A 27,994-nucleotide genomic window follows, 5' to 3' on the forward strand; every position below is an offset into this window, starting at 1 on the left:
TCCAAGCCCCACATCAGCCTGCATGGAGATAAACTCACCTCGCTCACCCTTCAAAGGCAGAGCCTGGGGGTAAACAGATTGACGTGAGACAAGTTCTAGTCCAAACAGTGAGGGTTGCTTAGTTAAGAGATCACTTTGATATAATTTTTTTTAAGTCTGGGTTATTTTTTTTTTCTGTCTGGGTCTTGTTTTTAAAGTTAATTTGGAGCTTGCAAAAGTCACAGCATGACCCTTGCTGACTGCAAATCTTCCCAAAAACACCCGGCACCAGGGCAACAGACTCCAGCTTCCCGCAGCGCCCTGCCAGTGCCTTTCAGTGCTAACCTGCAACCATCCCAGACAGGGAAAGGGAATTCAACCCCAGCAGCCTGCGCAGCCCTTTGTCTTTCTACCGAGAAAGCCAGAACATTGCTTAGTTACAGTGCCAACTGTAGTTCATGTTTCAAATTAGCTAAAGTTTGTTATTTTACACTTTAGGTAGGAGCTGCAACAAACTGCTCACCAGCAGTCCAAGCGATAGTATACAAGCCCCTCTAGGATCCCTTGGAAGAGCTCCTGATGAGTTCACCAATGTTTGCACATTAACCTCTGGGTGAAAAGCCAGCCAGAGGGATGTGAGAACTGCACCAAGCCCTCCAGAGCATGACACAAAATGATGCAAGTGTGGGAGCTAAGAGAGGAAAGGTTGTGTGAGCCCAGAAAAATAATAAAACATTTAAATCCTTAATTGTTTTTCTTGAAGATTTATCCAAAATTGAGCTCTCCTTAAGCTTGTGAGTTTTCAGAGCATTGTCAATAAATTAGATCATTCACACAAGGCAGGGATTTCAAGCCAAAAAGCTCTAGCCGTGAGTCGCTTAACAGCAACACTCCCCAGAAAAACGACTTGAGATGAAACATGAGATATGTATTAATTATCAATGGTCTAATAGAAAATTTAATGAAGACAAGTATCTTCTTGCACTTTATCCACGATAACGATGATAGTACGTCAGCGAGATGCATACCTTACAATGTGGCGGTGAATGTCAAGTCTGAAGCCATTATAGCAATTCACCACAATAATGGCTAGCCAATGTATGGACTTGTAGCACTTAATCAAAGTAATGACATTCATCCACAATTATTTATGTTATGGTAACAAAGAGCTGCCAAATGCAAAACAAATGACATGAGGATTTGCAAGTGAATTCCTTCCCGTAAATTCTCCTAAGGTTATGCTTAAAGGCCCTCAGGATGGAAGTCTGTATAAATTCAGAGCGTTATCACCAGTGTTGTTATTGTGCCACATTTTATTGCCTATAAGCCATGAACCCAGTGGTCTGGCTGAGATGAGCTCTTCAGCCAGCATGACTGTTTCAGTACTGCTGGGGCTGGCCCTGATTTACACCCAGAAATTTTGTTCAGAATTTTACGGGGAGAAAATAATTTGGAAGACCTTTGCTTACATCTGCCTATCAAGGAAAACGTAGAGCCAGTTGTATCAACACTTACACATGCATTTAAAGTATATGAGCAGCCCCCCACGTACCTCAATGGTCTTTGGATTAGAGCCATTATAGTTGCCAACCATGATTCTCCATTAAATGCACTGCTTTTCTTCTAGGGGCATTTATGTGGGTGTTTGTATAAAAACACTGTCAAAAACTAACACCAGTAAATATAAAATGGCAACATTCAGGTTCAAATGCAATGAACTAATTTATTTTTTTTTAACACTACATCCAACTGTTTTTCACCATTCACAGATGTCACTGGAACAACTTGAATACAAAAAATAGCCTAAGAACAATAAACTGCGCAGATCAGCTAATATTGATTGCTTAAAAAATACCCACTGCTAAACTAAATAATAGCCAAATCTCACTGCAGTAAATATACCTGTATATGACTAAATGCTAATATAACTGAAATATGATAGCATAGTGGAAAACATGAAAATGGTGAAAATTAAATTGTTAGTTTTTGTGTGTATGTGTGTTTTTTTGTTTGTTTTCCCCATTATATGAATTTCCAAAGCAACACCCCAAAGAAAACAAGCATTTCAGAGTAGCTGCCTACTTATCTGCAGAGGCCCAAGCTGGGACTACCCCAATCTCTGTTACTTACTCTGCGAAGTGAACCGCACTCCCAAGAAGGGAGGCTGGAGGACCCCTCACCACAGGCTCTGGCCCCCCTCAATGACCAGGTTGTGGCCCGTCATGTAGTCGGAGGCTTCAGAGGCCAAAAAGACGATGGCAGCCTGCAGGTCCGTCCCCCGAGCCAGCCTTCCCGCGGGGATGTCCGCCAGCCAGCGCTGCACCAGCGGCTGCAGGGCCTCGGAGCGGATGAGCGCTGTGTCCACGATGCCCCTGCAAAAAGCACACACGGCACAGGTTTATGGGTGGGTCTGACCAAGAGGAAAGGCAGAGCTCATGTGTTCGAGGTGTTAAATCAGAAGGAAAATTATGAAGTAGTTTAAGGAGAGCCGCAAGCTGCACCGCCTGTGCTTCTACTGAAAGTCATCACAAAAACTTCGGTATCACTTCTTACCTACTGTCCTTCACAACTGCTGGGTAAGCCTAGAGGATTTATTTTAAACAGAGAACACACACACTGTCCTCTTGCCTAATCATGTTACCCTCTAACTTTCAGATTACTCATCATAATCTCCAGATTTCCTATTTCCTATAGAAAACAAGCATGGCATTGGAAACAGAAGTGCCTCGAGTCAGCTCTGTTGCTACTTTTGGGAACTGCTGTCCTTTTTCTGATTTCTCTTTTCAGAGCATAATGTTGCTTGGCATGTTTGTATACAGCCCAGAAACTGAAAACAGCCCGACTTTCCATACATCAAAAAACAAAAGCCAGCACCTTGCCCAGTCCCAAACTCTTTCCACACAAAAAAGGAGAGACACAGCACAGAGCAATTCCCCTTAAACAAACACTCCGACAAAGCACAACGCATTTACCTGTCCTGCCTGCCTTACATTAATAAGTGACTACACCATTCATTAAAACTCTGCTAAGTTCATTTTCTCCAGGTGCCCTAAAAATGAGTGATGCTCCGGAAAGCACAATGCAGGGCGAACATTTGGCTGGCTTTTATGACTTTAACTGCGACTGATTTGTCACACTCCTCCTTAACAACATATTTGTATTTTGTGAAATGTATAATTTTTTCAGCCCCTGAACAAATATATTTACATAACTGTGTCTAACGAGAAATTACATTTAACTTCTCAGAAATGACAATAACTAAAACCTGAACTGCCAATTCCACTTCATTAGTGTGGTAGAAATGCATTCCAAATGTTAATAAAAATTCCAACATGCTGATAAATTAGCGCTTCTAAGGAGCATGTGACACCTTGGTTAACATATTCAACCTCAATTATATTTCTCTTCAGCACCCTGTTATCTGGAACCTTTGCTGGCAATCAGAGGTGCTGTTTTTCAGCGGCCAATTTTCTAGATAATGTAGCTTATCAACACTGTGGGTAAACTTGCCAATGAAATCAGGCTGCACTGAACCACACACACGCTAATTGCATCTCTTTTTTATGCATATTTACAGACTGTCACTTCAAAGAAATCAGTGGCCCATTGAGGCAGCCAGTTAGCTGGAAGAATTGCCTCTTGCAAATGAAAATTAGCAAACAAGCTAGTGATAAATATGAAATGAACAAAGTATAAAAATACCCGTTTTGTTCTGAAACTTCATTGGCATCCCAATTTATACTTCCAAGGAAATAATTTTTTGAGACACACTGGATTCTGGGTATGAGATTTACCTTTTGTTTTAAATGAAGTCTGAAATCTTCTATTTACTCTGTTACAAAGTGGAACTAATTCAGACTTTTCCCCCAAACGTTTCTGTTTTCACTAATCGGGCAGGATTTAAATATGAGCTTTATTTTTTATTATAATTGTCAATAAACACCAGAACAGTTCAGAAACACTGAGCAACACCGCTTGGTTAAGCTCTGGCACTGTAATAAAATCAAACACATTCCAGTATAGGGCTGCGGATAGTTCATTTATTTCCCCTAAGCACACTTCCAGGTCTCCCCCCTCACTCACCCAAACTCCTCGAGTACTGCTTTTCTTCAGAGAGAAACATGCTTTCAGCAGCAGATGTGGAATATGTTGCACTCCTTTCCCTTACGTGCCTCACTCTATGCTTACAAAATCATCAGCATAATAATTCTGGCTTTACACTATCAGAGATCAGAATAAAATCCTTATGTTTTTTATTATTTATAAATATTTTTTTAATTTATTAATATTTTTTAAAAGGGGATGCAGATTGGGAAATATGATGCACATTCCTCCTGCACAACAGATTTCACTAAAAAGAGGGTATTTTTCAATGTTTGGGAAAACCGTCCTTGGTCTCACTGTTACAACCTGAAAATCACAGGATTGCACCTCTTGTTTGACCTTTCCTTACGTTGACTTCAAGCAGCAAAAATTTTGATGTGTAACAAAACTTCATTAAAAATTTTTGTTACATAAATGAGAAAAAATATAGCACAAAACTTAAAGTTGCAAACACACATACTGATGGCACTATAAATATTAGGCATGTCATTGATACTACACATCTTCTGGGAAAGCTTTGGTGCCAAGTTGGGCAATTTAATGTTGTCGAACCCTTTTAGGCAGATTTTAGTTGGCTTCTAACCAGTTCCAGCAAAGACAACTGCCAATGCATTAATTCCCTACCTCATCTCGTATGCAGTGCTGAGCCTATCAGTACTTTCTGTTGCATGTCAATGTAATATCAAACTGCTGGTTCCTTAACATTAGACATGAGCATCAATATTTCATTATTGATACACAGGACAATTTGAGACGTTAAGAAAAAAAAAAAAAGGAAAAGAAACAATTGCCTAAAACATTTCCACTTCGAGAGACGCATTAGGAAAAATATCACTTACCAGATACTTAACTGGAATTGTTACGTGCGTTCAATCCCCAAATGAGAGCAAAAAAAGATTCCATCTGTGTGTAACTTGATTTCTTTCAGATGAGTTATTAATTTGAATGAGTTAAGTACACTCCACTTAATCAGGAAGTGTTTAATCAAGAGATCCACTTAATTGGGACATCTCCCAAGGAATTAGATTTAAGTCCAAAGATACTTACCAGCAAGGACTGCTGCTTAATGGGGATGGTAATGCTGCTTAATTGGGACGCCTTTAGGTGATGCTGGGGTGCTAGTTCTCCTGCCTTTCCTTCCCGTGATGGGGAGGACCCCAAACCCGGGGTGATCCTGCCCCACCTGCTTTATGACCCCTGGCTAAAAGCATTCATTTCAGACAATTGCCACCGATTCAGCACGGTGGCTGCAAAATGAGGTGTTCCAGTGCTCCATGCCAAAAACCAGAGGTCTTCAAAAGTCCCCTGCTCCATCATACCCAACTCATGTAAAATGTCTGCAGGGACCGGGAAGGAGACTAAAGCACACACTGTGGGCAGCTGGGCACATTGCCTGTCGGTGCTGTAAAGCTCCCTGTTCACCCCTAGGTTCCCTCTGTGGCCCAGTCTCCATTTCCCTTTTGATAAGAGTCCAGCTCTTTTATTTTGCGTGGCACCAGCTCTGCAACAGGCTACAAGGCAATTGCAGTAGATGGTGGCAGAAAGGCTGAGCACAGAGATGCTTGCTCTGCCTGGAGCAACGGGCAATGTCAACCAAAGCATCCAAGGAGTCTCAGCCTCTTTCTCCTCGTGGACTTGAGACTTGCCTGGCCAGCAAGAAAAGGCTGGATCTTTGATTTTATAAATGCTATGAATTATGCTAAGGACTCTGCCGTAACATTTTATGCATTGATAACTTTTATGCATTGGTCTGCATAAGTTTTATGCACTCGTTAAGAAATTAAGTTGATAAAAAGTGACCAGATAGGAAGAAGGAAAAAAGGCCAAAAGGTTTGCATGGTGAAATTATGTTTAAGGCCAGCCTGGAGTGTCTGGAGTTTCAGACAGAGGTAAGCTGGGAATGCCTTAAAGCATTAAAGAAACCAAGTGTAGGAAGAACAAGGGACTTAGCGGCACAACTACTGATTTTACTTCTCTAGGGATTATCTGAGGTACCATTATGCTGAAGTGACCTGAAGATGCCACTGTGCCAGAGACAGAGGTACGACAACAAGTCTGGCAGGGTTCACGGGTCTGAGGATGGGTGCAAACCTGCTCTGAAACACAGGTTCTCACTTCATATAGGCAGAAGCACCTGCAGATATTGTGTTTGGTGGGGAGGATCTGACCAATACAAACCATGCTGAATCATGACCCAAAGCTACCTGGCTGGACAGGGGACCTTAACCACAGCAGAAACCTTTGTCCTCTGTGTGCCACTCCTGGCTATTGCAATGCAAAGAAAAATCCCACTTCCTATTACAGGATTTTGACCTGAGAGTGAGAGTTTAAGACAGGTACAGGTGGTCAAATGCAACCTCATTTTGCCTTAAAAAAGTAGAGAAAGAAAAGCAAGACTGTTTTTCCCCCATGCACTGATGACTGCCTCCAAAAACATAACTTCTTCAAATACAAGTGTAGGTTTCTAATTTATACAAAGCAATGAGTTTTGATCATTTAGCAGATACTTTTTAAATTTATGTAAACCCCTTAAAAATGGGTAATTCCTCCTCTAAGAGCCTTCTCACTCATGATCACAGTGAATATGAAATACTATCCCATCTCTGTTGGTAAAGATTACCTGTGCATTTGCAGGCACAGTTTCTGCCAGGTCCTGCTGGGCTTCCCTAATTCCGTTCATCTCCCCTGGCTCCTAAAAGCCAGTGTAAATTCACCAGACCCAGTTGTGAGAACACTATTGCAGAGCTGTTAGCATTGGCATGGGGAAAATCCTATTAGGAAGTAAGACGCTGTTTAAAGAATCCATGGATCACATACAGTGAAGGCTGGAATCACTGCTATAATTAGTAATAAATAATCATAAGGAAGACAGCTAGCACAAGGAAGTGGAGAGCAAACCGACAGTAAAAACACAGGCACTTACCATTGAGCTCTGATTTTTTTTTTTTATTCCACTTTGTGGATTAAAATATGTAATTTGTTTTTCCTAATTTGACGTACATTATATCTTCATTATTACAATTTAACTCCTGGGTTAAAATCCTGCCCTTCTTACTTACTCTGATTGACTTCAATGGTCTACAGAATTTGACCGCTTCCAATTAGCGCCATCCACTTGGGTTTCTGCTTAGCGCTATCATGCACTGTTAATTGTTTAATAAAATGACTGTGTTGGGCATGTGTGTGAGGAACAGGGAGAGAAAAAGTGGCAAGAAAACTTTGCTTTGGGAATAAATACCATAAAATAAAACATGCAGCTTTAAGCCTCCAAAAGTGAGAAAAATGTAATTTGTAATAAATATATATATATATATTTACAAAATTACACCTGGCCTCCTGTGACTGTCAGAGCTGAACGCTATCTCAATTACAGCACTACAATGTGGCTTTTAAAGTGCCTATATATTTGTCTCAAGTAAAAAGGGGAAAGAAGTATTGTCTATTAAGTGTCAAAAGCCTTTTCTTTAACCGCAGAAGGCTTGGACAGACTAAGGAAATATTTCATCTGGAAGAGAAACGCTAAAAACTACCCTTCACATTATTGGAAAACCTATTATCAAATGCTAAAACCTCTTCTTAAATCCCTGAGTATACACAGCAACAGAGCAGGCTTGGTTCTAAGTATTTAAACCTTTGTTAAGGAAAAGACAACATAAAAAGGGATGCAATCCACCTGCTAATTAGAAACTTTATTTTCCAAGATACTGCTCATTTGAGCTTTTTAGAACATTTCATTCTCTTTGTACTTTCAAAATGAGACTACATTTTACTTACGGGGAAATGCAGTTGACTTTTACTCCTCTGTCAATCCATTCAGTTCCTAACGTCTGTGTTAATTTTACGACCCCAGCTTTCGAGGCGTTGTACGCCAACTGCTTCTGTGGGTGCGGAACTGGAAGGGAGTCAGAAATAGGAAAATATTTATTCTCCACAATTTAATACGTGTGGGGAAGTTTAAGCACTACGCTACTTCCCTGCATTGAGATGAACTATTTGCTGTTTTCCCTGATACAAGGTAGGGAGCAACAACAATTTAGCCACACCAAAAAACTCTAAATTTCTATTTAGCCACCTCGCATTTTTGCCTCAGCAGCTGGGGTACTGAAAGAAATGGAGAAAAAAAAATAAAATAAAAATATTAAAAAAAAAAAAAAAAAAAAAAAAAACATTTTAAATGTTCCCTATCTGGGCAAAGCTAAAAGCAAGATGTTAAACATACATATGCAAGTATTTGACTATTTCCAAGAAAAATAAATAATCATATATAATAATACATAACAGTGCATTGTTATATTATAACATAGCATATATAATATTTATATATTATACACATAGGTATATTTTATGTAAAATATTCATACATTGTAATACTAATATAAAATAATGCAATATAATATAATAGGTATGCATAATAGATTTTATATAACGTACTATATTATATATAGCTTCCTGGAACAAATTATTCTCCTTAATTTTTAAATTATCCATAGTCTGAGGCAAACACATCACATTATCTAATCGGTGTTTGTGTGGATGTGAGCCCAGGTGCGTCCCAAAAATTCCAAACACCCACCACTTTCAAAATCTGAAGCTTTTGAAAATGTTTCAGAGATGTCACATGTCAGTCACAGAGGGAAAATGATCGGCTTGCTAATTACAATGTGCAGGCTTGCTAGCGCTGCGTGCTCGGGTGGCTCTGCCCCTCCGCGAGCTCTCAGGCTTGCAGTGCTCCCAGGAAAGCTACTTAAGGGCAAATCCCTGGTGGGTATAAAGTGCCTTAAACCCACCAGAGTCAACCCGAACCAGACTGGCTGTTGGGATTTACACCCACACAACCTCTCTCTCTGGACTTTTCTCTGACCTGGGTGCAGGCATGAACTCTTTAAGCAAATTTGGTGCAAAAAACGGATCTGTAATTAGCACCGTGTTGGAACCAGACATCAATAAGGCACTTCTTGGAGGGACAGTGGGGAAAAAAACAGTGCTGAACACCAGAAACCACAAAATGAGCAAACATAGCGTGGGAGGGTGGGTGGCACTGCACCTTGGGAGCCCCCCTTAGGTATAGCAGTTGGCATTGGGTTGGTCCCAACCTGTGAGGTTAAACTGGTGTATCCCTTCCAGACCACCACTGTCCATGTTACCCCCATACAACCACAATTGCTCTCACTGTCTGAAAAGATTGTTTTCAAGTGTGTAAATCTGAAGGGTGTAACAAAGACTGTACCAAACTGAGTTAGTTCTGAAAGAGTGAAGAGCCCTGCTGTAAATTACTGAGCATGTGAATAAAAAACTGGACTTGAGCAGAGACATCTGTGAATAGATGTGAAGAAGATACAAGATTGGGGCAACAATAAATATATATATATACACTTTTCTGCATGTGCTGAAAGTTTGCTCTGAATTAGGCCTTTTTAGAATTAGGCTGCAAAGAGCACTTCACACACTGGCCCCCTCTGCCAGCATTTACCCGGTACTGATTTTTTGGTCCATACCAAACAATTCCCATTGCTACCAGCAGAACCATGTTGCCCTCTGCGTGTGCCTGCTGTCCCACAGACACAGCACTCTGTGGGGGCTCTCAAACAGGAGTGGAACCTAATTTCTTGATTAATTGCTGTGCATCAGCTCCAAGTTAGGTATGACTTTGGTAGTTAACCTCACAACCTCCCAATAGCAGTTCTTTGCTAAACTTTCCAAACACGTCTGTCTGTGATAAATCATTCGGTATTTGCTAAGAGGATAGGAGTTTTGGCACCTTCCTTGCACCTCCTGCCCACGTGGGTGAGAGCAGCACGTTGTTGGGAGGTATCAGAATCCATTTTCTGATTTGGGATAGCTGCTTGAGTCGGGGGTTTTAAGAGTTTATCCATGTCAGTTCTTTTGTCTTTGTACAAATGGCTAAGGAAGGTAACACAGAAGATGAAATATCCCCCTCTGGAGATTTTTGGATCAAGTACCACTGCCTTGCAGAGCACCTCCTCCTCCCTTCCCCAAGCTGCCCTTTTGGGTGCTCTATTACAGACCAGCAAATCTTTAACTCTCCAAACCCATGCAAAACAGCTTGTGAGAAAGACATTCCTATAGCAGTGTCATCAAAAAAAAAAAAAAAAAAAAAAAAAAAAGTTTGTAAGGCCTGTGTGAAGGGAGGACACTCACTCACTTGTGTTTCACATGGAGGAGACAGGAGGAAAGCAGATAAAAATGCTGCAAACATCAGCTGCATTACATTTTAAACACCTGACACAATGTTTTTGTGACCTTGTTCGGTGCATAAGGCTTCTAGCCTGACCTTGAAGCAGCAGCATAATGTTAATGAGAGGTGCACACAGAGAGAACAGACCACTTACTACAGATATTCGCTGTAAAAATTAGAGAGCGTGGTTACACCTGTACAAATGGCAGAGCCGCAGCAGCCTCGTCACTGCTGCTGAAGCATACGTCTGGAATAATTCCAGTCAAATACCAGAATCAAAACGCACATATGCAAAATGTATGCAGCCTATCTTCAATTAATTAAAATTGATTCTTAGCAGTGTTATCTGGAAAAAATCACAAACAAAAACCTCCCTATCCTGCTAAGACTCTACTTATTTTCCTCTATCTCTCAGGAAGGACTCAACCTACAAAAATAAAAAAAAAATATCCCCTAACTATTTCTAGAAACATTTCATACTATGCCAGTTGGCCAACATACTTAAATAACCAACCAACCAACATATTTATTTAACATTCAGCAGATGGACATGATATGAACATCGTGGTTTTCAGTTGTAGTTTTATAACTACTAGATTTTTTCCATGCCAAGACTCAAACAGGTTCAGAAGGTAAACACATCCCTTCGTCTCTTAACTTCTGGCCTACCCATGTCCACCCACACTAACTTTCAGTGATAAGTAAATGGAATTTGCAAAGTCCCTTCCAGGCTGCTCTCAGGATTGTACTTCATAGGGGTATAAAGTTTAACTCTGCAATCTTTTCAAAACTACTTTTGTTTGGGAGATTTTGTTACTCTACAAAGCTGGGGCGAAGGGATGGTGCCTGTGCTTAAGCATAAGTAAAACAGCTGCTAAAGACACTTGAAAAAAAAATTAACAACAACATTATAAATGCATTTTTGAAGAAACATTTAAAGTTACTATGCAATAAACTGAACAGAATGTCACAGAATGTCAAACTGGGCACAGTAAAAATAAATGTTATTCCCAAGGAAAATAAAAAGACTGCATATTTATGTAACATTCAGCAGATGGACATGATATTAATACAGGGGTTTTCAGTTGTACTTTTATAGCTACTAGATTTTCTTGCCTAACTTGGCAGCCCAAGGCACCATTTGATTTTTGGATTTGGACAATACTGCAACAGATGTCCAGACCAATAAAATAAATTCCTAAAGGGCTATGCTTAATTTGTGTAATTGATCAATTTTTGTTACATGGGCCTCAGTTCACCAGCATGTAACTGCCTTCCAGATTAGCTCAGCAGTAGGGATTTCATTCCATATGTTACAATGGTTTATTGGCGCTTTTGACGACACTGCTGATTCAGCAGCGTCGGTGGAGACACCTGTTGGCAACAATATTGAAATATAACCGCAGGTACTGGGGTGAAGAGCAGCACAAAAGTTTTTGGGTGGCTTCTAAACAACACTAGGGCACTGATTCCCACACTCAAATGCATTTTCCCAAAATTACTGGGGAGGGCAAGAGCATCTCTCCCATGCCATCAGTGCATCAGGCTCAGAGGTGACTCCGCCTCTTCTATAAAAAGTAATAAGTGCTCTAAAACATAGAGGACAGATAAATGTTGAAAAATGATATCAATAAAAATTTTGTAGTACATTTCCTCTAATACAAAATGTCAGTGATTTACTCCTTCCCAATACAGGTTTAATTGATTCAAATAGCATCGGTAGTAATTAAAATATGGATTCTGAAGCACAACTGTTAGCTCTCATCACTCACCTATTAAACTTGCCATAGATGCTGTGTTAATTATCTTCCCATATCCTTGATTCAGCATAATGCGGCCTGCAGCCTGTGACAGAAATTAAAGGAAAGACCAGTGACCCTTTTTGTGATTGTGCTAATAATGACATGATAATAAATTAGTCTTCACTTTTCAGAAGAGTTTATGTGCTAACACTTTTTTTTAAGCACTTGATATAAAAAATTGGTATAAAAATGGCTGATGCAGGAAAAATTCCATTGCCATTTCAGACCGTCCTTGCTTTTGGCAATATTTTTAAAAAATCACTGATGTTAGGAATGGCCCCCCAAAGCCTTCTGCTTTTCAGGAAATGTCAAATAATCACCCTCCAAAAATGCCTGAGCTTGGACAGCTAGTAAGTTACCAGCTGCTTTTGAAAATATTGATCGAAGTCTTTAATTGACATAAAACCAATCTTTCAGTAACCTCATTGAAACTAACATCAATTTCGTTGTGAAAATTAGTAAAAAAAAATAAATAAAAAAATAAAAATTAAAGTGTTACTTGTTAAAGTAAATATGAAAATCATTGCCCACTTGCAAAACAAACCTGTACAGCATTTCATACTCACTTGGCAGCACAAAAATAATCCTCGTAAATTAACATTAAAAGTTTTGTCCCATTCTTCCAGTGAAGTGTCTTCACTTGCAGAGTTCATATTGATTCCTGCATTGTTGCATGCAATGTCAACTGTGCCCCATCGAGCCACAATCGTATCAACAAACCTCTGCACATCCTTGGGTTTGCTTACATCTGCTGCAAGGGCAATGCTTTTAATCCCTAAATTAAAGTAAGGGTGATAAAGTCAGTATGGGAATTCAGCAAGAAAATAATATATTTTTATCATTTATTCATTCACGTAGATATGCATGAGTAGTATACATATATGTATCGTGCCACCTTAATTCCCTGCTCCACAAACTGTAGCAAATTGTGTGTTATTGCAATAAATATATATATTTTTTTTTTTAAGTTGCTAACTGGTGCAAGGTTTGCTTGTTGGTAGCTCACATAAAACCGAGGTGTGAAAGCCGAGTTTGACACTCCAGCAGGACGAAGCTTTGAACACTGCACCATCTTCTGTCCAAACACTCAACTGCAGCTTTCCAGAGCGTGAGCAATTCCAGCGGTTCGCGGGTGCTGGGGACTGTAGAGCATCGCTTACTGATGGCTGGCAACAGCTCCGAAACAAGAAAAGCAAAGTATTCCTTCATTTGCTAAAATGCAGATGCTTTTTTTATGCCAGACATCAGGTACTACAGGAGGCAAACTAATTTTTCCCAAAAGCGTTCTCTAGATGAAGTACAAAACCAAGCCAGTTTTAGGCAGGAGCTAACTAGGAATACCTGCAGGTGGATGGGTGTGGTGGGCACGGTTTCTGGCCTTATTTGCTGAAAATCACACTGCCAGAGTAACACAAAGATTCAAAAGTGAAAAGATTTTCCAGATCAGAAATATGAAAAAGTTGTGCTTTTTTTTTTTTTTTCCTAGAAGAATATTGATGTTGACTATTGCTCCAGTGCTGAATTGTAATTAGCTTCATTTCATTTAATATCAAAATCAGCTTTAAATGCCCTTATTAACAAGAAAAAAGCAGTGTACCAAGGCACCTGAAGCCAATGGGATTAAACCCAACCTGAAAGTCAAACAAGGCTACACCTGTAAGCCCTGTGGTGAACTTTACAAGGAGGGGGCAGCCGCTGGAACTGGACCTTGGATGAGCAGTCTGCAAGCAAACACAGCATGGCATGGCATGTTCTCCACTGGACTGGACAAAGGTTGTGTGTTATAAGCAAGTCTCCCTAGAAAGGGGGAGGGAAAGAGTGATTTTTATTACAGAGGGGAAGGGCTGCCTCACCATATGCAGTGCTGATTGTGACTATTTGATCGATACCATACCCATAGTCCAGCCTCTGAGCTGTATCTAAACTCCCAGCTGACACTTCGCCTGGTACTGACCTTGTGAGAACTCTCAGAAAGCTGTTAACAAAGGACTATGGACGCTGCTGCACCATCCCCTTGCACAACTAGGGTGGAAGTGGATGCACCTTCTCAAAAAACACACTTAAACCTTTCCTAGGAGAATAGAAGGCTCCCAAATCGAGTCTTGAGATGGAGACTTTTGGAAAAGCAAGGCAAAACAATAAAAGCTCAGTGATGATCTCCCCTCGCGTTCCATGGAGGAGAAAAGGGCAGACCCACAAGGCAGCCACCTATGAAAATGAATGCACGTTCTGCCACAGAACAAGCCCTCTTGTTTTATCGCAGGATTTATGCTAAATATGCAGAAAGAATAAGAATAGGCAGACAGCCCCCATTGCTCCTTCTAATTGTTATTGAGACATGCAACATACTCGGAGCTGCTGCAATCTTTCTTATTCTCTTTACAGACAAAATGGGTACAAGCGTGTAACTAATGGTAACAGAATGAGGCTCTTCACCTGCCCTCCAACTCTCACCCCATCTGTGGCGTCATCGTATATGATAGTTCATAAAAACAGGACAAAAGGTGCCACATGTGAGTGTCTAGAGAAGAAGCAGTGAAGGCACGCTCACTTCAAAACAGAGTCCCACACTTGACCTTAATCAATTCAGCTGGTATCTCTGCACTCTGAGAGAGGGAAAATAAGTCCCTTTCTCTCTGCTGTCCCCCCGGGCCATCTGTTAAAATTAATTAATTAATTATATAAACTACGGGAAAATAGCTTTAAATTTGTAGAACTAACCAGAAGTAAGAAACGCAAGACAGGACCCTGCTGCTATATGCATGACAGTACCCACGTACCTCTTCAGGCTTCAGTTTGTTTTTGTGATGCAGGTGGAGGTAGTGCTGGAACGAAAGGGGCAGGAGAGGCACCCCATGGGTCAGTGATGGAGAGGCATCAATGTGCCAAATCTCTCTGAGCTGCCCCTCTGGAGGTGATATGTGCATGCAGCCCCATTGCCATGGGGCTCCGTCTGTGGTCTCTCGGTATAAATGGAAGTAAAACATTGCATATATACAAGAAGATCAGAAGTGACATTGTGGGGAAGGCATTTGCATAGTTTACAGTGAAAATGCACATTTTAAAAATCCCATCAGACTAATTCTTCCCTTAAGGTAGAGGCAGTCATTCCCCCTGAAGACAGATGGGTATGTAGTGGAAGGTAACCCTTAGGATTTTTTGGTTACGTTTCATCATTTTTGGTTCTTCTGTCAGGATCCATTAGCAACTGTTGAAAAAGGTATTCACTCAGGATGTAAAAACAAAGACCCCTGTAGCCAAGGGAGATAATCCCGAGCTGTCTAACAAAGCTAAAACTGAGATCACAGGGTTTCTGATGTTTAAAACCCATCATGAAGTGATGGCACCTTCCCAGAAGACAGCAAAGGGCTCCTTGGTATAAGAAGCAAAGTGGGTTTAAGAAAACTAAGTAAAGTGTTTTAAAGAAATATCAGTATGGGAATGACTTGGGGCACTGTGTTTCCAGCTTGGAGTAAGAGATCCACAACCAGAGAGGGGAGAAAAAAATCACAGCTCCTTTGTGCTTATTATAGCAGGAAAAATATGTATTAATACTACAATGATTGCTTTAATTTACTCATGTGAATTTTGTGAGAGTAAAGCTAGCTGAACCTTTTTGTCAAAATTTATTTCCAACAGAGTATGTTACTTCTTTGAAGCCAAAATGTTTCATGGAAACATATTGATTTCAACAGAAGTTTTCAAGGGAAAGCTTTGAGGTCCAGGCTAGACTCTAGTTACCTCTGGAGAGAAAGAGATTGAAAATCTGACCTTTTCAGATCCTTTCCAAAAATGGGCATTTGGATATAATTCCCTTTCACAAAAGCATTACAAAGTTTGGGTTTTGTTCCAACAAGGAATGACAATAAATTTGAAACCTCAAAAATTGTCATGAGATGGAATAGATGTGCCCTGAGCAGCTGCACTGGTCAAGTCGACAAAATATTTGACCTCGAAGGATAAAGATGTGTAAAGACTGAGAAGTGAGATTTTCTTTACTTTAGACTGCAATAATATTTGCAATGCCTCGTGACCCCTCTGACTGCATTTTGTAACCCCACCACCACTGCTGCTTTCTGTGGGCTTGCAACCCACCAGTGAAGGAGCAGAGAGGTAGGACAGCCATTGCAGGATGGATGATCAAGCTCCTACTGAAAACGCCCTGGAGAAAAGTTAAGTTCATTTTCAAACAGACCACTGGCTTCCAAATTCTCATGGCTCTATCAAGTATCCCATTTCTTTCTGAATAGCTCTACTTGATATGCAGGATCTAACTGTAAAAAAATATCCAAAAGGCAAGTTAAGTTGTAGGGCACAGCTATTGTGTGCCAAGACCATATGGCTTCAGTGCATAAGAAAATGAAAAGCTTCAGGGAAAGAGGTACTGGATGACTCAAGAATTTGTAATAGGAGCTGGAGACTCTCTTTTCTGGGTCATTATTAGGGATCAGACCAGCAATCAGAGCTTTAACCACTGCACTGATACTCAGTGTAACGTGTCTTATGCTTACCAGAGCTGGCAGCGTACAGACCGGGACTTTTTGTTTAATATATTCTCTGCAGAGGCTCAGGGTGGTACAAAACCAGGAATGAACCATTCCTTGCCCCTTCCCCAGAAAGCTGTTAGAGGCAAAACAATGGAAATACGGATGAAATACACTTGCAGGGGCTGGTTCTGCTGGAGAATATGGTTTCCGATGGTCCAAATGCACTTTGCACAAATCTGTTTCAGTTTATGAGAGAAGTTTTACATTGGCTAAAGCAGAATGGAGTCTCCAGGTTTCAGTGGGCAGATTATCCGGTGGCGATCAATCCCTTCCTGAAACCAGAGTGGACATAAGTTCTGGTGTCTGGATACATATGGGACTATGAACATTTCCTCAGTACAGCTCCATCCTTAGAGGCAACGAAGTACTGAACTTTGAAGAAGGGTTGGTTGTAATATCACAAAAGGAATTATAAAATGAGTAACACTTCCTTTCTTTTCTCATTAAAATTATATTTCCAGTTTTCTTTCTCCTCTTTACAATTGCAGTTTAGCGTGACTCTAGGGGGAAATTCAATTTTATGTTACTTTTCGTGTTTTTACTGCTAAAATAGAAGTGGCTTGCAGAGGATTTTACCTCTTATTTGGGATTTTAGCTATTATGTCTACTAGTGGTTTGTTCCTATATTTGACCTCATATGCATGTTTGAAAGAACTGCGGAGGGAGGTTTTCAAAAAGGACTGCCTCAACTTGAGGGCACACGAAGAGGCTAATGCTGACAGTAACTTTATCCTGTCCTTCCACCGTGGTTAGGCTCGTGCTTACCTTTGAGGCTGAGCTCATGTGCCACTGCTTCTGCCTTCTCAAGGACCAGGTCCACAACAGCTACTTTGGCACCAGCTTCCCCCAGCGCGTGAGCAAAGGCTCTCCCAATTCCCTGCCCTCCGCCGGTGACGTAGGCCACCTTGTCATCCAGGCGCAGCCGGTCAAGGATGCGGCGCTTGTTATAACCCCAGAAGATTTCATCCCTCACCACTTCTTTCTAAAACAAAGACAGACACACATTTCACAGCAAGGAGCAAAGCTGTAGCAGAACAGCTCTGACAGGCTCTGCCTGTAAGGATGAGGTGGGAGCATGCACAGGGATCCATGTCTTCTTGACCTATTATTTAATGCAAAAACACAATTCAAGCCAAAACGCGTCCTTATCTCCACTGATACTAGTCTGAACAGGAGCACTAAGCAATGGAGCAGGAGGGCTATGGTCTGGGGAGATGCACCAACCACTCCAGGTACATCAGAGAAGGGTGCAGTACTTTCTGACCTGGCTTCCCATGGGAGATGGGTGAGATAGGTGAGGTACGGCCTCTCAGAAGATAACTGGTTAAGTCTTCCAGCTATTTCACCCCCAGGGCCAAATCCTGCCCTCAGATTCAGCTGGCTCCAGGATGAAGGAGGCTAAGAGAAGTTTCCAAAGGCAGGATTTGGCTCAAGTGGAGTGCAGTCAAAATATCTTCACAAGGCTGGTGCACAAATAAAGATATCAGCCAATAACTTAAACCAAGCTGTCATCTGATCAGCTGCCATACATCATTTCCCCCTGACTGGAATTAAAATGGAAAATACAAGATGTTTAAAATATTGGATTTGAAATGCCAGGAATTACCAGTGGATGTAGATTTGGGAGCTCTCAAACTGCAAAACAATCAAGACATTTGAGTCTGGCTTTACAGAACTGGGCCATTACAATTCCAGGTCGGAATTTTGTTACAGCAGGATGATGCCCATTACATACAATGGAATTTCTACAGAAAAGATAAAATCACCATCTTTTCCCCAAGAGAGGATAAATCTAAGGCCATGAAAATAGAGCATAGGAGGGCATCATGAGCTGCCTTTGGACAAAAACGCTACTTCAGAAACACCACGTTGCCTTGTATTGGCCCCAGCTGCATCTGCCCACACTCCCCTGCAATGGGAAGGACCAGAGAGCAGCAGGCAACCAGTACACATGGTTAGCACAGCATCAGAGTGGCTGCCCCAACAGACTTTTCTAGGGATAGGTGTTTCATAGCTTTAGTGTAGCCCTGCACTAGTGCAGCTAGCCTGTGTCACACTCTAAACCAGTAACTCTGTGCTGCATGACACCAAAGGCATGGCAGAGCATGAGTCTGGGCCCTCACCACCAAAACCTGAACATGGTTTTCTATTTCATTGTCATCTGCAGCGCCAATTTTTTTCCCAGAGATATTCACAAAGAGCAAATACACACCTTTGTTTCAATCACTGCATCTGGAGGTGCAGGGCTCCTTCGAATGACGCTCAGTCCATTTTGCACAGGTAAAATTATCTGCAAACATAATGCACACACACAGTTATCAACCACTTTGTACTTCACCCAAATTCCACTGACATTAAGGAGAGACCTTCCTTCCTCAGGCCATGGTAGTTTTTCTCTTGCTCCTATTCTTTAGCTGAAATTCCTTCCAACCCAAATATGTCAGGCATCCATATTTGCTCACATTCTTCTTCCAAATTCCTGGCTTCCACAAATGCCAGGAAAAAAATGCAATTTTGTCTCTCCATTTTCTAAATCAGTGCCAGCTGCTGAGGTTTCTGGGTTTCCACTGCCACTATCTGCTGTCAGGCAGATATTCTAGTTTCATTCTTGGAGCCCAGCAAACCATAAAAGCTACACTTTGGTGTTCCTTAGCAGTCTCTGGAATGCCTTTCCCACACCTATAGGTGAATTTCAGTGGGTTTTGTCACCTGCCTCTTGATACCATTATCACACTTCAGTGAAAGATGCACTCAGTGCTGGAGGTTCAATGCCAATGTCAAACCATTAAAATATTAGATACGGAAACAATGGGCTATTTACATGCATTAAATAGCTGACAGTAACATTCAGGGCATGGAAAGTCTTTGTCAGTCTTTCCCTCTTCTGAAAAAAAAAAAAAAAAGTTGTTGCTCTTGGTACTGACAGCTGTGTTGAGGATATGGTAAATGGAGCACAGGGGATGCCTCTAGAGGCTGTCTGACCTGCAGCTGGACAAGGACCTTGAGCCTATGAGGCACATAGCAAAAATCCCCTGGGCACAATTCCCAAGCCCCTGTGCCATATCCTAAGAGGTTGGGGGCAGACTTCAGCCATCCCAGTGTGGGACTGGCCCAGTGGCACAGGCAGGCAGGGATCCGGCCATCCTTGCTGGCTCCCTCCCAGCCACAGCAGACCCTCTGCCAGCCCAATGCAGCTGGCACAGGAGAGCAAGTTTTTCAGGCAAAGCCTTGTCTATTTGTCTGATTTCATCTTGAAAACCACAGCATATTGTTTATGCATCCTACTGCAAGATCTCTGTCTCCTGCTGGAGTAGGACTTCGTTGACTCTTGTTGTGCTGGTGGTGCCCTACAGCCCCCAAAGGCTTATAGCAGTGGCGGTTCCTCAGTTGTGCCGTGGAGCTGATTATTCACACCTAAGTGCTCCACTTTTATCTCGCCTTTAACACCGTTGATGATGTAGACAGAGTGTAGGGACCTTTGCTGAACACAGAAGCTCACATGGAGAGATCAAGTAAGGTGAATTATAATACAGCTTGAGTTCTTTTTAGGTCCCTTGGATAATAGCACCAACAAAAGAAACATTTCGAAGAGCACGTTGCAAAACCCATAGATACGGTAGCACAGGCACCTTAACCAATGGCATTGCACTAACCTGCTCAACACGAGGATCTGAATTAATCATTGTGTTTAATTTTCTGACAGCTAGTACATTTTCCTCAGATATGTTCTCCAGGTAGACTTGTCCTTTCATGAGTGTATTCTCTACACAGATCACTCCATCCATTCTCAGCAAGTGGTTATCCATGACAAAGCTGTAGTAGTTAACAGCGCTCCTTTGATCAGCATCAATAAAGACCATATCAAAGTGCTCATCCTCAGCATGTAATGCCTGGGAAAAAATGATATTGGAGAAAACACTAATTATTTACCTGCAGTTTGAAAGCCCTGCCATTAAAATGTCCTTTATATAAGAACTCGAATCAGACGAACCCTGCTCTTTTAAAATAGCATAGCTAGAATTACTTCTGGAGATGTTGAGAGTTTTCCATGCTTCGCAAACAATTCTTCAGCAACCCTGGTGCCCAAACCTCTGAACCTCTCAGAGACAATCAGGATACAAAAGAGGACTGCTCATCACAGCTTGCGGTGCTGGGAGGCACAGCAGCAACACCTGCACATCCAGAGTCAAAGGGGATCGAGCCATCAAGGCAAGGGAGAGGACTCACATCAAACCCTGCGGCAGCAGAACTGCTGCAATGAGCTCTCTCTTCTCAAAGGAGTAACTATCAACAAACCAAAGAGTGGCAATTGTAACAGCCTTTGGGGAAAAGAGGCAGAAGGCTGATCCTGGGAATTGCAGACTGGCAAAGCCCACTTCAGTAGCAGGCGAATGGTTGAAATCCCAATTAATAATAGAATTATAAAGCACATAAAAGAACGGGTCACGATAGAGATAAAGCGGCACAGCTCCTGTGAAGGAAAATTATGTTTCTTTAATCTAAAAAAATGCTTTGGATGGCTCAGCAACAGCGGATAAAAGAGAACTGGCTGCTATCATCTAATTGGATTTTCAGAAATGTGGCACACCTTCCCTCCAAGCAGGCTGCTGATGATAATGTATAAAAGTGTTGATGGATGACCAGATGGGAGCCTTTACAGCCTTCTCCTGTGGCAGTTAATGCACTCGCTGCCCAAGAGGCTGCTATGGAATATTTCAGATTCCATCTGGGACTATTTAACTGCATCTGTGTGCGTTGCAATGAAACAACGGCTCATCCACCTATCTCAGGCAAGCATAAATGCTTTCAAGTCTTGGCATTTCAAGTGAAAAGAGAAACAATTATGTTTTCCAGAACTCACTGTTTCTACCACAACTTTTAACAGCACTTCTTGCGTCCAGATTTCCCTTTTGTGTTTGGAGACATTGTGCACAATGAGTGATGAGCGATCCCCTGAGATGTACGAGAGAAAGCATCAATAACAAATGGCAACGGAATATATGAAAAACTAATTTGCTTTCAGGAGTGAGGTTGATGGCTCCCAAACAGAGATTTCAGGAGCCTTTCTGAAGCAGAGAGCACATCATTCAGACGAGGAAATAGCAGGAATTGGATCAGTCAAGCTGTGAGTTATTCTATTGTGCAAACTGGTGTCATTGTGGGCTTGCTGGTGGTTAAGAAATTAAGCCTGCCTGAGATCCTGGATAGACACGCTTAACTGCAGATGCTTGATAGCACAGAAGCTCTGCCAAGAGCATTCATGAGTCCATATTTAGGACAATTTTTTGCTGCAACAGTATGTTGAAAGAATGCTTTAAGGCCATATATACGCTGGTTTATAATAAATGTAGCAAAAGCTGGGACACCTGATTTCCTAGGATTCATCTTTTCTTTTCATCTCATGACTGGTAAGAACACTTTACCCTGGTTTCTTCTTGAGCTGTGCCGGCAGAAAGCAGCAGGAACATTGTTGCTGCTGCAGAAGAGCATCTTATACCAAGTTGCTGCAATTCATCCAGTCTGCCCCATGTAGCTACTTCAGGAAGGGTCAGAAGATGGATGTGAGGAGGAGGAGTCCATCAGGAAGAGAGATTAGAGGTCTCATTCTCCAGAGAGAAGAGCCAAAGCCAAATCCAAGTAATTACCATGACTTATCACTACTTTCTGACTTGTAACCTTCCTGGGCGGAGGAGATAGGGGGCAGATATTCAGAAGCAGATGTGGCCATCTCTGAACATATGTTCCTACTGCTCTGTGGTATGGCTCCCTAATGAAAAAGAATCTCGCTTTTATGCATCAACTTCATTAGGTCCATATGGAGTTGTGCAGCTCTTTGGATATTATTAGTTGGACTTCTCGTTTCAGCCCTCTTTCCATACCATCTACCTGCTGACAGCTTATCTCCTTCTTATCTAACTTCTGATACAGATAAACCAGCTTTCAGCTTCCCAGCTTTCAGCCCAGGAGGATGCCTGAGCTCTGTGTGCACCCAGCAAAAACCTGTGCTGTCCTTGCACTGCCTGAGTGTGCAAGGGCACCTTCTCTTTGGCCAGTCCCTCAAGATAGGAATGGCCAGCCACGAGGGTCACTTGGGCACCTCTCGTTCCTCTGGGTCAAGCCCTTTGAAGGCTCCTACCCTGCTTACTTCCCTTGTGCTTTGCAGAGCTTCACAAGACATTGCTAGGAGCTGTGATAGTCTAGGGGTGGGCTTTAGGTGCCTAGATGTAGGCAAATACATCAGTTTTAGCTCCCCACAGATCCTGTTTCATATCCCCCAGCTGCATGTCTTAGGGGGAGCTGAAGCAGTACCAGGCACCTACACGGAGTGCCTGAATCACTCCCTTGGAGTCCATACTGCCATCATTCGAGCTTCGTGTTTCCACAGGAGGCATGCCTCATTGCCTGCACCCTCTGCTGCACCAAGGAAAAGAGTGAGAAAAGGGAAGAAGCCGCCCCACTGATAGCTCTGGCTGAAGAGTTCAGTGCTGGAAATATCAGCAGAGATGATCAGAGAGCAGGAGAGCTCACTGCCATCCCTCTCAGAAATGGATGAGGGGGTTTACGAGGGACTTGCCACCCTCTTCTTCCCTGTGTGACTGAGCAGGCTGGGCCTGGCCCTACCTGGGACCCCACAGCACGTTAGAGACGCCTGTCCTTTGCTAGGAGACAGGCAGAGCCCAAAGGTCTCCAACTGCGAGGAAAGCTGAGATCCAGAAGGAAATAATCTGCCTGCAAAATATCCTGCTGAAACTAATTTCCTGAATGTTTACAGTGCAGTCCCTGCTCCTTGCTACAGAGGCATCATAGGCAGTAACAGATGGCAATGAGAAGTTCTTAACGCAGAGCAAACTTGGCTAAAATTAATGCTTTTGCTTTCAGTGAGTCATTAATATCCTTTTTGGTTGGAAAAAAAACAACATCAACAACAAAACAACCTTGTAGCACTGCATTGCACAGCAGAGATGCCCCAAAAGCAAGCACGAGGAGGACACAGCAACGCTGCTGATGGTTACTGCAAAAGACCAGGGAGAGGACATCCTGAATAAAAACATGAATGAATCTTCTGCCAACACTCAAAGAAAACCTGACTGCAGTCCTGATCGGAGGCAACACTCTCTCATAAGGCATATACAAACTCAATCAGGAAAAAAAAAAAATGACTGTCCAGTTTCTTTGAAATGGATCATACAGTCAGCGTATTTGTAATAAAGATGTACTCAGAACTTATTACCTTCCCTATGCCTTGTTCTTGACCTAAATGTAATAGCAATCCATCCTTGGGGTACACAGAATACATGAAAAAGTACAGCTTCCTCTTAAAACACCATTAGAATATTTTACTGTATGTGGACATACACTCTTGTTACTCCTAAACGCTATTCTATTGAGTACAGTTTATATTCACCGGCAAAGCTAAATCTCTAGGGAAGCTAGAGAGGGAATGCAATTTCTAGTAATAACAGCTCACAACAGTGAATACTATCCACTTATCCCCACAATTTCCAGCTATTTTGGACTCCTTTCTGAATTAACCTTTCATATCAAAAGGAGCAATTCTGCACACTAGAGACTCCGACACAATTTCATGCATAATTTATTCACTCAGTTCAACATTAAACGCAGAGTCCTTGACTTTGTCAAGGTGGATTCTGTTGGCAGACTTCACAAGCAGCAAAACAGGAGAAATGAGATCTGCAGCTCAACCTCTTCACCTATTCTGTCTGGTAAAAGGAGGGAAAAAAAGAAAAAAGAAACCCCCGGCATGCTTACACAATGACCTGCAATCAGCAGAATCCGCTGCAAACACAGTGTTATTTTTTGCGTTGTGTTTTTGATTTTAAAATGGAAGGATCGAAATCACGGATGGGAATAATTTCCTGGTAGTTTACATTCCCTGTGGTCTCAGGCCTGCATCCATTGTTCAAAGTCCTCTGGGAATTAGTGGAAGCACTCGGTGCAGGATCAGGCCTGTTGCTAACAGCTGGTGCAGGGCAAGGCGGGTTACTCAGGCACGGCACAATAGACTTCAGATTTAAGGAGTTGGTTGGGAAAGGATTTTAAATGCTGTGGCCCAGCACACATTCAAAAGTTAGCTAATGCCCACTGAAAGCACCTACATCAGAGTCTGAACCCAAGGCTCCCCTCAACTCTGTATTTCAAAAGATGATGTCAAAATTACTGAAGTCTTTGGGCACAGAGACACGTGCCATGGAGCACATGAGCTACATCCTTTGGCAGGGGCCTCTCTTAGCTTCTGCAGTGCCTCTCCTCCCACTCAGGAAAGGTGTTTTTTCCATCATGTCCTCAGGTACCAAACAAACCCCACTCTGTAGCTGAGCTCTGCAGCTCCTCCCTGGTATTTGGCTTCCTTTGGCAGCCCAAAATCCCAGATGTTTTGCAGCTGGCTCTGATCCGGGACAAGAGACAGGGAATTTGGCCAGCCCTGCACATGAATGCAGAGGAGCTGTGAGAGGCTTCAGAAACCCTGGTCCGGGTGCACCTGTGGCCTGCTCGCACTGCTCTCCCCTAACTCACCGCCCTGAAGATGCACAGTGCTGGGTGGAGGAGCCAGAGCCACACGGGTGCCACAGTGACCCCACTGCCTGAAGCACAATTTTGTGCCTTAAAATCACCAGTGTGACAAGGCAAATACTCTGCTCCCACGAGCTTGTGCTGTTGGAAGGATTTGAGGAGAAGCAGATAATCTCACCGTGCTCTTCAGCAACTCTTACCCATCTCTGCTCTAGACCAGGCTCCTTGCAGACAATGAGGGACAGAAACGTGGTTATTTTCCACCTCCTTCATGTAGTTGAGCTGCAAGAGCTCAGCTGTGCTAGCCCCAGCCCATCTCCCACCTGACAGACTCATCCCCCTGCATTTCAGCATGCCCACTTGGAAACGGAGGAAGCCTCCTGGGTCTCCAACCTGAGCTAGTCTCCTCGAGGAGGGAAATGGCAGTGCACTTGTTCACAGCCTGAGCTTCTTCCATGTGCTCCCATATGGCTGTCCCTGCTCCAGCTGGGCAAACCCCAGTGACCCCAGCGTGCCAGGGCACCAAATGTGTCCCTTCCTCAATTACAGTCATTGTGACCAGAGAGCCAGAGGCCCAGTAGGACAGTCCTGAGTGTCCTGATACCAGTGACAAAATATCAGTCAGGTTGAGCAACACAGATCAGAGGCCAGTGCAGAAATCCTGCCACAGAGACCCACCCCCAGCACAGGCGTCTCACCCACCAGACACGAACACCTCCATTCCCTTCAGCTCCAAGAGCTATTCTGAGTACCTGTAGAACTGGGGTCAGGATGTGCCTTCACTTTGCAATCCGAGGATATAAAATCAATTGCGACATTCTGTGTTAAGGATTTAATTTTCACGTCTTTGCTCCCTTCTTTAATCTCTACACAGCATGTACTCTGTCTGCCTCTAGATATTTTAATTCAGTCACAGTAAGTCAGTTGCACAGAATGGGCACTAGAGAGCAACAGCAATTCAATTAATTTCACACTCACTGCAGGGAGCTGGGATTTTAAATGCTGCACATTGCAGGTGATCTGTAACGTTTCGTTTATTCATATACTTGGCACAGCTCTTTGTTTCTTTCTTACCAAACTTGGAGGTCATGGAAGCCAGAGTTTAGAAAGCTCCTGGCCATTTCATTTTAGAAACAAATATGGTAGCTGTTAATGCAAACAAAATTACTATCAAGCTCACACTGACACTTCCAGATTGAAGATGGAATTGGGTCAAATTGGTATGCATTAATAATAGAAAGATTATGAATTTAATGAACCTTGTGTGGGCACCTCTTCTTAGCATGCTGGACCTGCAGCAGTATCATGGAGATCCATAAACCAGAATTAAACGTGAAACTCCTCTAGCTGCTGGCAACCATAAGCTTCTCTTGTTCTTGGGACAAAACCTCTGGTCAGAATGAAACAAATTTAGCTGACGTGTTTGCACATCTGAAGCTGATCCCATTGCTCTGGAAGTCAAAAGCCTAGGGTCTAATTTCCCGCAGTATTGCCAATGGGGCAAAACAGTGCCAGGCTGTGGGTGAACTGCAGACTTCTGCAGAGCTTTTCCAATTCTTGTGAACCTTGGGAGCAATCTGTCCTTCCCAGGGCAGGCCCTGCATGGCACAGATACACCCAGCCAGCTTGTTATATTTGGAATTAGAGACCCTAATCCAAAAACTCCCCAAGCCAAGTAAAACTCTGCCTTTGAAGCGTACCAACCTAAATTTAGAGCTCATGAGTCCTCTGATAAAAAAGCTTCAGTATTTTAGTTAAGAAGGAAAATAGCTGTTTTGTGTGACAGAGCTGTCCCATCACACATTATCATGAACAAGAAATAACTACTGTACAAGAGTGTGTTCGCATATTTGCGAGCAAACTAGGGTCACCATCCAGCATTTTGTGGGCAGGAAATATGACAGACTCTGTCTGCCCAAAACTCTTTAATCTGCTCTGCACAAGAGCTCCCAGACTCCCCTTCCAAGTGACTTTACCTCCAAAGTGTCTGCTATCGGTCCCACTCGCATGCTTATCTTTTTGCCATCTGAAGAATAATCAAATGCTTCTTGGCTGTTCACTCCGAGATACGGCACTTCTGCACATGCAAAGATTTTGCCATCATCTGGCAATTCTTCTGCGATAGCAAGGATACTGTAACCTTTAAGCTTGCCAATTAATAAAATCTTCCTGGCTCTGATCATATGAATAAACATCTTAAAAATTTGGCCTGTTAAAAGACAAGAATGAAAATTTAAAAATAAAACCGTAAGAAAGACTGTACTTTGTTCACAATGAAAATTAGATGTACCTTTTAAGTGATCATTAAAAAAAAAAAAATCACACCTTAAAACACTTTCATATAAGGGTTTAACAACAGAATCTGACAAAATTTCATCTAAAATCCAGCTAAAAGACAACAGAATAGAGGGACTGGTTTGAAATGTAGAACCTTTATCATCAATGCTGCTATTGTTCAAGTGCTTGTTAAATAGTGCTTGAAATATTGCATATTTTAACATTCCCCCCATATGAAAATGGCTTTAAGATGTCTCCATATTCTTTCTGGAACCTGGTTTAAAAAAATCACTACATTACCTTGCATTTGCTCTTAGAGTCATTATCCCTAGACAGCACCATCATTTAAGAAATTTATCATCAGTGGTGTCCTTCGAACAATGTATTAGTGTAATACATTATAAGAGTACTTCACTGCGATGATATATTACTCAAAAGATGGGAACATCTGGGAAGAATGAATCTAGGAATAGATTTAGTATAATAAGCTTTATATTGGAATCCAGGGCTAAGTATTGCTACTCAAAAAGGCACAGTGCTCAGCCACAGACCACCTC

At 42.2% G+C, this 27,994-nt stretch overlaps 1 protein-coding gene across 1 annotated transcript; it reads right to left on the reverse strand.

The window, feature by feature from the left end:
• Nucleotides 1-1,184: 1,184 nt before the first annotated feature.
• On the reverse strand, nucleotides 1,185-27,364 carry LOC137862361 (D-threitol dehydrogenase-like). Its single transcript, XM_068694357.1, has 8 exons — nucleotides 27,137-27,364; nucleotides 20,282-20,518; nucleotides 18,841-18,918; nucleotides 17,394-17,610; nucleotides 12,648-12,856; nucleotides 12,052-12,124; nucleotides 7,858-7,975; nucleotides 1,185-2,351 (listed from the first exon to the last, which is right to left on the reverse strand). Exons 1-8 carry the CDS (start codon nucleotides 27,353-27,355, stop codon nucleotides 2,156-2,158), a joined length of 1,347 nt encoding a protein of 448 aa, XP_068550458.1. The 5' UTR covers nucleotides 27,356-27,364; the 3' UTR covers nucleotides 1,185-2,155.
• Nucleotides 27,365-27,994: the final 630 nt, after the last annotated feature.

This window comes from Anas acuta, chromosome 11 (genome assembly GCF_963932015.1).
Source record: "Anas acuta chromosome 11, bAnaAcu1.1, whole genome shotgun sequence".
NCBI lineage: Eukaryota > Metazoa > Chordata > Aves > Anseriformes > Anatidae > Anas > Anas acuta.

Coding starts and splice junctions, on each gene's coding strand:
- LOC137862361 (XM_068694357.1), bottom strand. CDS start 27,355: ATGTTTATTCATATGATCAGAGCCAGGAAGATTTTATTAATTGGCAAG. Junction 12,857..17,393: donor ACATGAGCTCAGCCTCAAAG/GTAAGCACGAGC, acceptor ACTTTAATTTAG/GGATTAAAAGCATTGCCCTT. Junction 12,125..12,647: donor GATTATTTTTGTGCTGCCAA/GTGAGTATGAAA, acceptor TTTCTGTCACAG/GCTGCAGGCCGCATTATGCT.